This window comes from Oncorhynchus mykiss, chromosome 10 (assembly GCF_057628025.1).
Source record: "Oncorhynchus mykiss isolate SJ-2025 chromosome 10, ASM5762802v1, whole genome shotgun sequence".
Lineage (NCBI taxonomy): Eukaryota > Metazoa > Chordata > Actinopteri > Salmoniformes > Salmonidae > Oncorhynchus > Oncorhynchus mykiss.
In genome coordinates, this window is record NC_143031.1 from 27,480,611 (window position 1) to 27,493,558 (window position 12,948).

Below are 12,948 nucleotides of genomic sequence, written 5' to 3' on the forward strand. Positions count from 1 at the left end.
TCAGCACTCGGCGGTCCCGTTCTGTGAGCTTGTGTGATCAATCACTCTGCGGCTGAGTCGTTGTTGCGCCTAGATGTTTCCACTTCACGAAAACAGCACTTACAGTTGACCAGGGCAGCTCTAGCAACTGACTTGTTGGAAAGGTTGCATCCTATGACGGTGCCACGTTGAAAGTAACTGAGCTCTTCAGTAAGGCCATTCTACTGCCAATGCTCGTCTATGGAGATTGCATGGCTGTGTGCTCAATTTTATACACCTGTCAGCAACGGTGTGGCTGAAATAGCCAGATCCACTAATTTTAAGGGGTGTCCACATAGTTTTGTATATATAGTGCAAGTCTTTTATTACACCAGCATCTAGTGTGGAGCGGTAATATAATTGACAGAAGCTCATCGGGGTACGCAGTCATCCATCTATGTTTCCTTTCCTTGTCCCCTTTAATGCATGTGCTTGTCAATGCACAATAATACACAATGAGCAGCTCAATTGTCCAATCATGACAAGCGCAATGGTTAAGATGTGGACTGCCACCTAGTGTGCAGCATGCCCTACACTATTGCAATATTGAGAATCGCTTTGAGTAATATTCCAGGTATTCTACTTCTCCATCCTACTGTAATTATATAAACACATCCATGTACTCTGATACTTTCTAAACTAAATTGCTCCCTGTGGGGATTAATAAAGTTGAGTTGCATTGTTGTATAGTATTGTGGTTAGAGTTCTCAGGAGCTCACAGTCACCCTGTGTTTCGTGATTAATATTGACAATCAATTTGCCTGGTGAATGCTCCTGCATTATGTAAGTGATGGTGATGCTAGCAGGCTCAGTCGGAAGGGGGGCTAGCGTATGTGTGTATGTGGGGGGGTCTGAGAGAACTCACTGATAGAGGTGCAGCGACAGGGGTCATGCTTGTCCAGATAGTGCTCCAGGGTGTCCCAACCTCCACCCACTCGCACCATCACATGATTACGCAGGATCTGATAAAACATGGACACGCATGCGGGCGCACACACACAAACCATACCTATGAAAAAGAGCACAACTGCAACATTGTATAATTAATTGGTGGGTTAAGATAGTAAAAGACAAATGATTCACTCACAATAATGACTACATAGCATTAAGCATTTCAAAGAGACCTTCAAGGTTACATATGTCACACCCCACTTTCTGCCACAGTAAAAAAAGCACAAAACAGATCACTCAATTTTTCCACTGAAAGTCATTTTTTTAATCTCCATAGAGTGCTGCAGTATATGTGTATATCGGTGATAGATTGTCAGAGATGAGAAGTGACAGGCACAGAATGAGCTCAGCTGTAAAGAGTGAGCAATTGATGAGGATGAGAGAGGGAAGAGAGTAGAACAGGTGGCGGAGGGAGGCATACCCGAACAAATATGAGTGTGCTGGAGTCCCCCACCCTGTATTTGCCCTCAGACACTTTGAACATGGGAAACTGTGTGGGGCAGGTGCAGCGGCTAATGAGGCACTGGACCTGAGAAACAAAAACACGGGTGAAATCCAAGAGCCAACACTTGAACATGTACAGTTGAAGTCGAAGTTTACATACACTTAGGTTGGAGTCATTCAAACTCATTCTTCAACCACTCCACACATTTCTTGTTAACAAACTATAGTTTTGGCAAGTTGGTTAGGACATCTACTTTGCACATGACAGGTAATTTTTCCAACAATTGTTTACAGACAGATTATTTCACTGTATCACAATTCCAGTGGGTCAGAAGTTTACATACAAAGTGGACTGGTGCCTTTAACTTCTTGGTGACAGGGGGCAGTATTTTCCCATTCAGATGAAATGCATGCCCAAATTCAACTGCCTGATACTCATCCCCAGAAGATAAGATATGCATATTATTAGTAGATGTGGATAGAAAACACTGAAGTTTCTAAAACTGTTTGAATCATGTCTGAGTATAACAACTTATTTAGCTGGCCAAACCCCAAGGATAAACAATTCAGATGTTTTTTGTTTTTTTGAGGTCACTCTTTTCAACGGGCTTTCATTGGGAATCCAGATTTCTAAAGGGACCTTCTTGCAGTTCCTATCGCTTCAACTGGATGTCACCAGTCTTTAGAATTTGGTTGAGGTTTTTCCTTTGTGTAATGAAAAAGTACGGCCATCTTGAACGAGGGTCACTTGAAGTGTACTGTTAGAGGCGCATGACCAGAAAGCATGCTACAGTTTTGTTTTCCTCCTGTATTGAACACAGATTATCCAGTCATCAATTCGATCGAGTATTTACGTAAAAAAAATACCTAAAGTTGTATTACAAAAGTAGTTTGAAATGTTTTGGCAACGTTTACAGGTAACTTTTGAGATATTTTGTAGTCACGTTGGAACCGGTGTTTTTCTGGCTCAAACGCGCCAAATAAATGGATATGTATCTACAGAATTAATCAAACAAAAGGACCATTTGTGATGTTTATGGGACATATTGGAGTGCCAACAAAAGAAGCTCGTCAAAGGTAAGGCATGAATTATATTTTTATTTCTGCATTTTGTAATTTGGTATCTTACATGTGTGATTTCACGAGTTAAATTTTTTATAGTAATTTATTTGAATTTGGCGCCTACAAGGTTGAAATATGCTTTTCTCTCTTTGTTTACGGAGGTGCTATCCTCAGATAATGGCATTGTTTGCTTTCGCCGAAAAGCCTTTTTGAAATCTGACATGTTAGCTGGATTCACAACAAGTGTAGCTTTAATTTGGTATCTTACATGTGTGATTTCATGAGTTTCATTTTTTATAGTAATTTATTTGAATTTGGCGCTCTGCATTTTCACTGGCTTTTGGCCAGGTGGGCAACATAATCCCAGAGAGGTTAAACAGCTTGGAAAATTCCAGAAAATAATGTCATGGCTTTAGAAGCCTCTGATAGGCTAATTGACATCATTCGAGTGGATGATGGATGTGGATGTATTTCAGGCCTATCTTCATCCTCAGTGCCTCTGCTTGACATCATGGGAAAATCTAAAGAAATCAGCCAAGACCCGCCCAAAAATTTGTAGAGTCCTCCACACGGCTGGTTCATCCTTGGGAGCAATTTCCAAACACCTGAAGGTACAACGTTCATCTGTACAAACAATAGTATGCAAGTATAAACAACATGGGACCACGCAGCCGTCATACAGCTCAGGAAGGAGACGTGTTCTGTCTCCTAGATATGAACGTACTTTGGTGCGAAAAGTGCAAATCAATCCCAGAACAACAGCAAAGGACCTTGTGAGGATGCTGGACGAAACAGGTACAAAAGTATCAATATCCACAGTAAAACAAGTCCTATTTCGACACAATCTGAAAGGTCGCTCAGCAAGGAAGATGCCACGGCTCCAAAACCTCCATAAGAAAGCCAGACTACGGTTTGCAAATGCATATTGGGACAAAGATCGTACTTTTTGGAGAAATGTCCTCTGGTCTGATGAAACAAAAATAGAACTGTTTGGCCATAATGACCATTGTTATGTTTGGAGGAGAAAGGGGGATGCTTGCAAGCCAAAGAACACCATCCCAATCATGAAACACAGGGGTGACAGCATCATGTTGTTGGGGTGCTTTGCTGCAGGAGGGACTTGGTGCACTTCACAAAATAGATGGCATCATGAGGCAGGAAAATTATGTGGATATATTGAAGCAACATCTCAAGACATCAGTCAGGAAGTTAGAGCTTGGTTGCAAATGGGTCATCCAAATGGACAATGACCCGAAGCATACTTCCAAAGTTGTGGCAAAATGGCTTAAGCGCAACAAAGTCAAGGTATTGGACTGGCCATCAAAGAGCCCTGACCTCAATCCTATAGAAAATGTGTGGGTAGACCTGAAAAAGCATGTGCAAGCAAGGAGGCTGCAAACCTGACTCATTTACACCAGCTCTGTAATGGGCCAAAATTCACCCAACTTATTGTGGGAAGCTTGTGGAAGGCTACGCGTTTCGCGTTTGACCCAAGTTAAATTGAAAGGCAATGCTACCAAATACTAATTGAGTGTACGTAAACTTCTGACCCACTGGGAATGTGATGAAATAAATAAAAGCTGAAATAAATAATTTGCTCTATTATTCTGACATTTCACATTCTTAAAATGAAGTGGTGATCCTAACTGACCTAAGACAGGGAATTTTTACTAGGATTAAATGTCAGGAATTGTGAAAAACTGAGTTTAAATGTATTTGGCTAAATTGTATGTAAACTTCCGACTTCAACTGTACGTAATCAAAAGTACTGCACATGATGTACTGTACGTTTTTATATGTTGTCTTTATTCTATAGCCAGGGTGACTAATAGTTAAAATCAAGTACAATTCAGTCTCACACAGACACACTGTGTTAGACAAAGGCAGCAATACTGTGTCTCCTTATACTATCCAGCTATTTCTTAAATATGCAATATATCAGTTAGTGACTGTATTGAACCCCAGACTTATACAAATCAGACATATCCCGGCAGCCAAGGCACCCGCTAAGACATTTTCCCCTGCTTGTCTGACAACTCACATCTTTGTAACAACAAAAACAAGCCTTCATCCCTCTTGACACAGGGTTTTATAAGTGAGTTACGACAGCAAAAGGTGGTGGTCCATCCATTGCCAAGAGTTTTCCCTTTGGCTTAGTTAAGGTCAAATTGAAAAGAGAAGATTCAAGTCAATCCTGTAGCCTATTTTGACATGTACAGCAATTTCCATGGTCTGTTAATCTTTTCCACAAAAAATGATATGGTCTAATTAATTTCCTCAGATAACTTCATTAAAATGGAAACAACCCTTATAGCCCAAACTACCATCATTAGGTTTATCCAACAAGTCTAATATAATTCAGTGTATAAAACCGAGTACTAGTCCTTTCCCCATAGAGGGACCCAGATCAGTAGTTACACCAGACTGGCCACATTGCGGGCAGGAGATCTGATCACTGGTTACTTTGGATGATTTGAGCATTAGTTACAGTAGACTTGATCATTGTAATAGTGGTATTAATAGCATTAGCATTGTAATAGCATTAGTTAGAGTTCACTTGTAATAGTGGTAGATTTGTAATAACTGGTCACTTAAAATAGATTTGATCGCTGATTACAATTACAGATAATATTAGTGACTGTGGGAGATATGTGAACTAGTTGGAATAGTGGATTTGATCACTGATTATAGTGGAAGATTTGTTCATTGGTTCCAATTTGTGAACTGGTTCCAGCGGTGCGGTCTCACCATCTCATCCAGGTTTTGAGTGTTGGAGGTGCGCCGCTGGGGTTTGGCTAGTGGCGGGGTCTCTTCCAGGGGCAACTCCAGCTCCTCTCTGATCTCCTCCTCGATCTCTTGCTCCAACTGGATCAACACGGGGGCGGCCATGCCGAAACGAGAGGCCCGCCGGGCTACTTCCAGCAGACACAGCACAAAGTTCTTCTCATTCTTCCGCAGCACTAGGTCGTCTGTCTCAAACATGAGCACATCTGGAGGAGTGGGGAGAAGGATTGAGTGAGTCGTCTGAGGATTGAGATGTTAACATAATACGAAGGAGCAGCCTCATGTGACCAACATGACCAGGAAAACCCTGGGCGCTGAGTTCTGTTTCCAGATGAATGTTCTATCCAGGGATGTGATCATTAGAAAAGTACAGATTTAAAAATTGAGGGAACGGTTCACGAGGCCATGTTCCTATGAAGTATGGATTTAGAGCCTCACCTAGTGGTAAATGTCCATATTGCATGCATTCCATCAAACACCGTTGAGCACACACTGTCCGTTGTAGGCTGCTGAATGTGTGCATACGTTCAGAAATATATTTTTTCCAATATTTTGAATACAATAGGCATAAATAATATTGGGATGCTGGTCAATAAGCCATTAATTCAAGAGACTCTATTCATGTCAGTTTGTCACACCTGTTTGCCACTTGACCTGTGGGGCAAGTGGGTGTGGATTTACGGCATATAAAGATTACATTCGCAATGGCTTCACCCAGTTAAATTACGTTCAAGCCTTCTGTAGGATATATGCAATTGAAAAATTGTGGCCAGCAAAAGTAGTTGTCAGTCAAAACATAAATTGCCATTATGCAGGAATATTGTCATACCTTTAATATCCATATGCTTTCGACACCAACTGATGAAATTTGAGATGTTGTCCCGGGCCAGGAAAGTTGCAGGTTGGGCCGAATTTACGAACGTGACACCGTTCGTTGGCAGCTGGACCTGTCGCACCATCCCGTACTTTTGAATGAACTCTCCCGCCACTCTTGTGACATTATTGGCGTGGGAACAGAGGACCGCGCCCGTCTCGAGCGCCTCCAGTATGTTGTTCACGTCAATATCGATCTCGTACAAATCTCTCAACCATTCTGCCAAATCCTCCTTCATCGCATACAGGTACTCTTCGCTAGACTTGAAGGGCTTGATGCTTTGATTTGTGGCATGATGAATCCCAGTGGACATTGTGAGCAATATGAAATATACACTTCAAGCAGAGAAGTCACGACATGAGGCAAAACTATCGTGAAAGTAGTATCGCAAATATATTATTGCCTCAACCAACCTGCACCTGGTTCCACTTATTCCATGCGGTTTGAACGCGTAGCTAGCTAGTGATTTACAGTGTAAAACGCTCGACTATAAAGTAATTTCAAAATATGGTCATTAATTAAATGTTCGAAATACAGTCAAAATTAACCTGAAATCTGTCTACACTTATTTAAGTTTCTCTAGCTACCCAGGCTGCCAGTTTGTTTTGTAGTGGCTTCTGTGGTACTCTCCTTGGTTACAAGGTAACGAGCTCATTCCAAACATTCCCATTAACCATTTCACGACCAGTCCCCCCCAACAAGTTCAAAATTCCTTCCAAAACGTGTTTAATGTTCTTACTTATTTTGTAGCTGGATGCCACTTGTTACACCTTTTATATAATCTCGTTAACCCATAATTAAAGTTAAACATATACATTTTAATTTAAATATTGAGGTGTAGTAACTGAATTACCATGTCAGACACTCAAGGTGATATGCTTGCACATTGGAATTCTTAGTGTACATTTCCACCCTCCCCCACCCCTTCACTATTCAAACGCAAAATGTAAATGGTGTAGAGATGTCTTTCTACCTTTGAAAAAAGCCACAAGAATAGTTCTGGGTTGATGGGTAAAGACAAAATACTACTTTACAAATAATTCCATGCATAGTTACATGGAGCATACTTTGACAATCTAGATTGCAGACAGGAGTCATTTGAACATCTATGTAAGAGCTACAAGTTGAAGAAATCCCTCAAACATACATTGATCCAGTGCAAGATGTAAGGTCAACTGTTTATTGATAGTGTTATTAACATTTCTGATCAGTTAACATTTTTGATAACAGCTATTTCATCATCAGGCATGATGAAACTTGGATTTTGGAGAGATCTTGTTGCCATTTAAGTGACTGGACAATATAAATAACCACAGATTCAAACTTTGCTCACTTCATGTTAGCAACAAAATCCTCGCCCTTCTTGATGGAGCCCTTCAGCTCACCAATGGCATCAGCCACCAGATTCTCCTCAAAGGCTGACAGCTTGCCCAGGCCAAGGTTCTTCTCAATTCCGTGTTTCTAAAAGGGCACAAAAATATTCCTTCTGGTTATCACTTCAGATTGTCAAAGTCGTGTGTCATTCAAATAGGAACCTGAATTAAGTACAAGTACAGCATTAATATCAACAATAAGCAGAAGGTGCAATTTCAGTCTCCAACTTATAAACCTGTTTATAAGGTGGTGTAGGACTTACCCCGAGGAGGAGAGGTGTGGAGAAGTATTTGCATTCGGTCTCTTCTGACCTTACGTACGCACACTCTACAACGCCATCCTTTCCGTTCATGGCGTCCAGAACGGAGAAGGTGAACCTAGCCCCAGCGTAGGCCATGGACAGCGTAGCAGAGCCTGAACACACGTAGGTTTGCCAGTTAGAGCTCATCAGAGTGGTTCAAACATTCATTACGTTTAAAGGACAGTTTTCATTGAAAATCAGCAAGTCCGTCGGATAACACTGCCTACCTGCTCCAGCCTTGGCCTTCACAACCTCAGTGCCAGCATCCTGGATCCTAGCGGTCAGAGCAGACAGCTGGTCGGCTGGGAACTCCACTTTGGGTGTTGCCTACAGAGTGGCGTGTGCAAGGTGTATTGTTATTCACAGGAAAAGCCTTGTTCATGTTGAACCTTATCCTATTCATTTTCCAACTGAATTTTAAAATGACCATGAATTAGGAATTTCTTAAAGCCACAGACTAACAAATTCTGAATCACAGGCTCCCACTGTATGACAACTCATTCATTGATGTTACAAACACTAGAGGGAGCCATAAAAAAAGTGTTCCAAAAACAGGGGCAGCATATCAGATCAGCTCAAACCCCTAAAAAATGTGTGTCATTTTTGTTGTTAGATTAAGATTTAGTCCTACTGGTGTCATTGCAAGGAAATCGTTCAGGTATTGGATTTTTTATTTCTGTGAAAAGGCCCTTATTCTTACCTGTGAGATGAGAGGAATAATGGTCTTTCCTGCATGACCTCCAATCACTGGTACATTGACACGTGCTGGGTCAAGGCCCTGCAATATGAAACACCAAACAGTCAGCCATCTTGCCTATGCAATATTATTGCCTATGCAATAATCAATGAGTGGATACTAGCTGGCTAGCATTAACTTAAAGAAAATGTTTTTAAAAAATCTACTTTAAAAATGTTATGCAGTTGGATCATGGTGACAACCAAATATTTAAGTGGAGACATTCCCTACAACATAAACCTATTACAATACAAACGTTGTATAGAATGCACCCAAGCACATTTAGAGCCTTGCTCTGAGCAAACTACAAAGTAGGCAATTCCAACTCTAGGTGTGAATGTTTTTGCTTTGTCACGCAGTGTTTATCTACTCTTCCACAATCATCTGTAAGATACAAACATAAACTTTGTTCCGTTCAGGGTGATACGCCCATGAACTTTGAGATCATTCCTGTGTGTCAAAGGTATAGAGGGTGAGTATAGGGTGCATTAGGATGTTTGAGGTCCTCAAACCTTACTTTCAGCTCTGCGACAAATGCATTGGCTCTGACGATATCCAATGTTGTGACACCAAACACTCTGTTGGGGTTGTAGACACCATATTTTTTCATCACCTCTGATGTGATGGGAATAGTAGAGTTGACCTATGGATTAAACAAAACTGTCAGCTATTTCAAACCACATGTTACTATCACTGGCATTTACCTTCTGATGTACACTAAACAGCCATTACACAATCAATGGAATATTTAAGCATTTATTGTTGAAGAGCAAATTAGATCTTGTATCATTTAAGATTGTGGCGACTGAAGCACCAAAACAAATCAGTGAGCTAAACAGCACTGGCATGGAAAATAGATTGCCTTTCAAATTAAGCCCATTCCTGAAAGTCAGTGCTACCTTCTCTTTGGCAACAAAAAAAAGTGTTTTTCTCCAACACCAAGGTATCCGACTGTATAGACGTCTGAGCTGCTCTAGAGTAATGTGAGTCGCCAGGAGCTTGAGTTAATTCTGGAGAAGAGGTAGTGGTGTACTCACAGGGTTGGCGATGATGCAGATCATGGCTTCGGGGCAGTTGCGGGCAACAGCATCAGCCAGAGTGGCCACGATGGTGGCATTAGTGTTGAACAGATCATCACGGGTCATGCCTGGAAGAATTGTATTTTTAAATGTAATGTGTGCACTTCCAATTGAAAGAAAGCATGATGTTCTTCATTATGAATCCCATTGTCAACTTGGGTAAACTTACCAGGTTTTCTTGGGACACCAGCGGGGATGACAACAACATTGCAGCCTTTCAGTGCAGCGTCCAACTGGTCTGGACCCATGTAACCTAGTGAAGGAATCATCGTAGTTAAATTAGATAAACCAAAGGGACATTTTCACAATCATTTCACTACACAGTGTTAAGACTTTAGTAGTGAAGTTGATGTACAGCAGGAAGGTGTCTTACCAGTGACGTGGGCCCTGGTCTCGATGTGGCTGAGGTCAGCTGCCACTCCAGGTGTGTGGGCAATGTCAAAGAGAGACAGTTCGCCCACCAGAGGACTGTTCTTCAGGAGCAGTGAGAGAGGCTGGCCAATACCGCCGGAAGCACCCAGCACTGCCACCTTGGCATTGTTCTGAGGGGGAGAGGATACAATTTCACTGACTATCTCATAGGGCTGTCCCCGACAAAAAAAAAAAAATTGGTCCACCGAGAATTTGTTCCCAATTGATTGGTCAATTTTTAAAACATGTATTTTCCCATATATAGACACACCCTATGTTGAATAAAATCAACTATATGTAGACTACTGAGCTTGCCTGATGCTTTAAGCGCTGCAATTAAAAATGAAGACTCAAATTACTAAAGAGGGAGCCAGAGATCAATATAGCCTAACCAGAAGAAGAAAAAAAAAACTTTATGCCCATCCTCCTCCCGCTGCTGCTGGCCTTCGCAGCCGTTATGCTCCTGAAGTGCCAGTAATAGCTATCGGAAACCTTTTTCATTTGGAGTGCCAAGTTATCATACCATTTCTACTGAACTGCATGCCAGTTAGGATTTTCACATGCACATTTTCATGGAACAGTTTCATTAAATTTATAATAAAGTCTTCATCTCAAAATCAATGATGTGGTCAATACAAATTATATCTAAATGATACAAATCTAAAACGACCTATTGTCAACATGTAAAAATAGCCTCCATAAAGCCAAAAAATAAAAACATTGCAGCCTGCAGGTAGAAAATAGCCTGATGAAAATAAATATCCTATAAATCACGTTGCTACGCATGGCCTGTCTGCAAGGAACTTGGAACATTGTTTCAACTTAACTTGGTCTGGCCCAAAGCTCATGCTAGCAAAAGTGCAACAATGTATAAAATATTCTGGGCCCTCAGTTTCCTGCACCAGTGAGCTCCTGAGAAACAAACACAGCTGTAGGCTATTTGTGCAAGTGATAAGTTATCAGGTAGGCCTTTTTTTATGACTTTTCCACCAGATCAGAGCATGACATTTTTTTCCCTTTCATGCTGAGTGGCTATCAAAAGGAAGAGTGCTGGAAATATTGTTTAAAAAAAGGCTACGTTGAGGAACTACTGTCATTCTCAATGGATGTAAAAACAAACTGTTTGCGTGCTGTTTGAGGCAAAGAAAACATTACTTTGAGAAGCTCCACAGTGATGGTGAGTTAAGAAAATCAGAAATTGTATCAGATCTCCAAATGTGCACATTTATAAGCTTACACATGCAGGCCAGGTAGCCTAGGCCTATGTGTAATCAGGTGCATGTTTTTACTCAAGATTGACAGGAGCGCTCCAAACCAAAGACAATGAATAAATTGACAACTCGTAAATGAAATAAATGTGATATGTGCATCTATTACAAACAAGAAGCTTGAATGAGACTGACTCAATTGTGGTTTTGTAGGATGGGTCTGTTAGACCAAGGTTTATAATTCAAGTTTCATGTAGGACTTCTTTGCACAATCAATCCTTGTAATTTGCTAATATCAAAAAGGGGACAGAAACATTTCACCTGAAAATGACATTTATTCTTGTAGGCCACAAACCATTCACAGAAAGGGCAAAGGTCAGGACACTATGGATTCAACCTCTTGACTATTCATGGTTGGCCACAAGAAGCCAGGATTTCAGAGTGAGCGATTCAAGGATCATTTTTTAATTTAACCTTCATTAAGCTGTATTAAGAATGTAAGCCACCATTACACTCAAGTTCACAGAATCTTTCAACAGCTCTGATTATATTAATAAGGTTAAAGTTACTTCTTGATCAATGTTGTGGAATTATACTACTACTATCCTTGCCAATGCCAACATTCAGGAACATCTTAAACATTGATCAAAACTGTCCAAGATGTTATCAATCGTGTTAATTTTATCCTTGACACACTCAATTCAAACGAGTTTAAATTAAGACAGTTTGTAGTAAAGATTTGTGATGTTATTGTATTGCACACTATCAGTAGTTTTAGTATATCATGCGTGTTAAATATGGATTAATTAGCAAAAATTTGGATTTGGAAGAAACTGGGCCAATAATCCTCCTAATAATTCATTAAATTGAATGTGCCATCGGAGATTGTTCACTAACATGTCACGAAGGACAAGCTCGAGATAACCGAACAAAACACTGCTCTGTCAATCAAAGCACCTTTACCATGGTATTCTTTTTGTCACTCATAATTGCGCATGCCTTGCCTTTGCCAATCCCAAAAGTAAACCAAGCATGACAAGTTGACCTTATACAGTGCAGTGGAAGCAGCTATCAACAGTTTACAAATCCTTGCTAGTCAGCTACTACTAGCCAATTAATTAAACTAACGTTATAAGTATAGCTAAAGTTGACAACATTGACTCGTTTTAAACTCTAGACCATTCTGATGTGGCTCAACTAATGCAAAGTATGTGACATTTCAAGTTATAACTAGCTAATGTAGCTAGTTAGCTGGCTAAATAATCTGACAAGCAAGCTGGCTACCATGCTAGCTAGCTAGTAACGTTAGCTAGTTAATTTACGCTATTACTAGCCATCTCTTAGCTGACAAAGAAATATATTATTTACCTGTGAGGAGGTAGATAAGCTCCTGGTAGCAATGCAAATTGTGGGTCTTGCAATGCGGGAAAACATGTTGGATAGGGAGGGGTTGGCTATTCTTTATAACTGAACCTCTTCACAGTGACTCCAACGTCCTCTACCTCTGTGGCCGGTCGAAACAGACCGCTTGCAAAAGCGACCTATCTTAACTATCAGGGACAGCCTACTTCCTGTACCATATGCAGTTTGATTGGTTAAAATATGAACATTTCCGGTTATGATTGGGCTAATGGAATATCAATCATGCTTATGACGTCGTGTCCAAAGTGGGCCTCAATCGCTTTCACTTTCGTGATGCATTGATT

General features: G+C 40.7%; 2 protein-coding genes across 2 annotated transcripts in view; both read right to left on the reverse strand.

Annotated features, from left to right (window-relative positions):
• gas2l2 (growth arrest specific 2 like 2) overlaps positions 1-6,458 on the reverse strand; it is a 17,287-nt gene extending 10,829 nt beyond the window's left edge. The window contains exons 1-4 of the mRNA XM_021617940.3: positions 6,089-6,458; positions 5,224-5,465; positions 1,391-1,498; positions 884-980 (exon numbers count right to left, since the gene is read on the reverse strand). Coding sequence (XP_021473615.3) covers positions 884-980; positions 1,391-1,498; positions 5,224-5,465; positions 6,089-6,446 — 805 coding nt within the window. The 5' untranslated portion in view covers positions 6,447-6,458. The remainder of the gene's footprint in view (positions 1-883; positions 981-1,390; positions 1,499-5,223; positions 5,466-6,088) is intronic.
• Positions 6,459-7,299: 841 nt separating this feature from the next.
• LOC110533583 (malate dehydrogenase, mitochondrial) lies at positions 7,300-12,742 on the reverse strand. The gene is made up of 9 exons (XM_021617942.3): positions 12,611-12,742; positions 9,997-10,165; positions 9,793-9,876; positions 9,582-9,691; positions 9,062-9,187; positions 8,509-8,586; positions 8,036-8,135; positions 7,770-7,921; positions 7,300-7,594 (listed from the first exon to the last, which is right to left on the reverse strand). The coding sequence occupies exons 1-9, from the start codon at positions 12,674-12,676 to the stop codon at positions 7,463-7,465; spliced, it is 1,017 nt and encodes a 338-aa protein (XP_021473617.3). The 5' UTR covers positions 12,677-12,742; the 3' UTR covers positions 7,300-7,462.
• Positions 12,743-12,948: the final 206 nt, after the last annotated feature.

What these genes read in the sequence shown, in the direction of transcription:
- LOC110533583 (XM_021617942.3), bottom strand. Translation starts at nt 12,676, where the DNA reads ATGTTTTCCCGCATTGCAAGACCCACAATTTGCATTGCTACCAGGAGC. An exon ending in TTATTCCTCTCATCTCACAG is followed by an intron (nt 8,136 to 8,508) that starts GTAAGAATAAGG and finishes GCCACTCTGTAG; the next exon opens with GCAACACCCAAAGTGGAGTT. An exon ending in GAAGGCCAAGGCTGGAGCAG is followed by an intron (nt 7,922 to 8,035) that starts GTAGGCAGTGTT and finishes ACGTGTGTTCAG; the next exon opens with GCTCTGCTACGCTGTCCATG.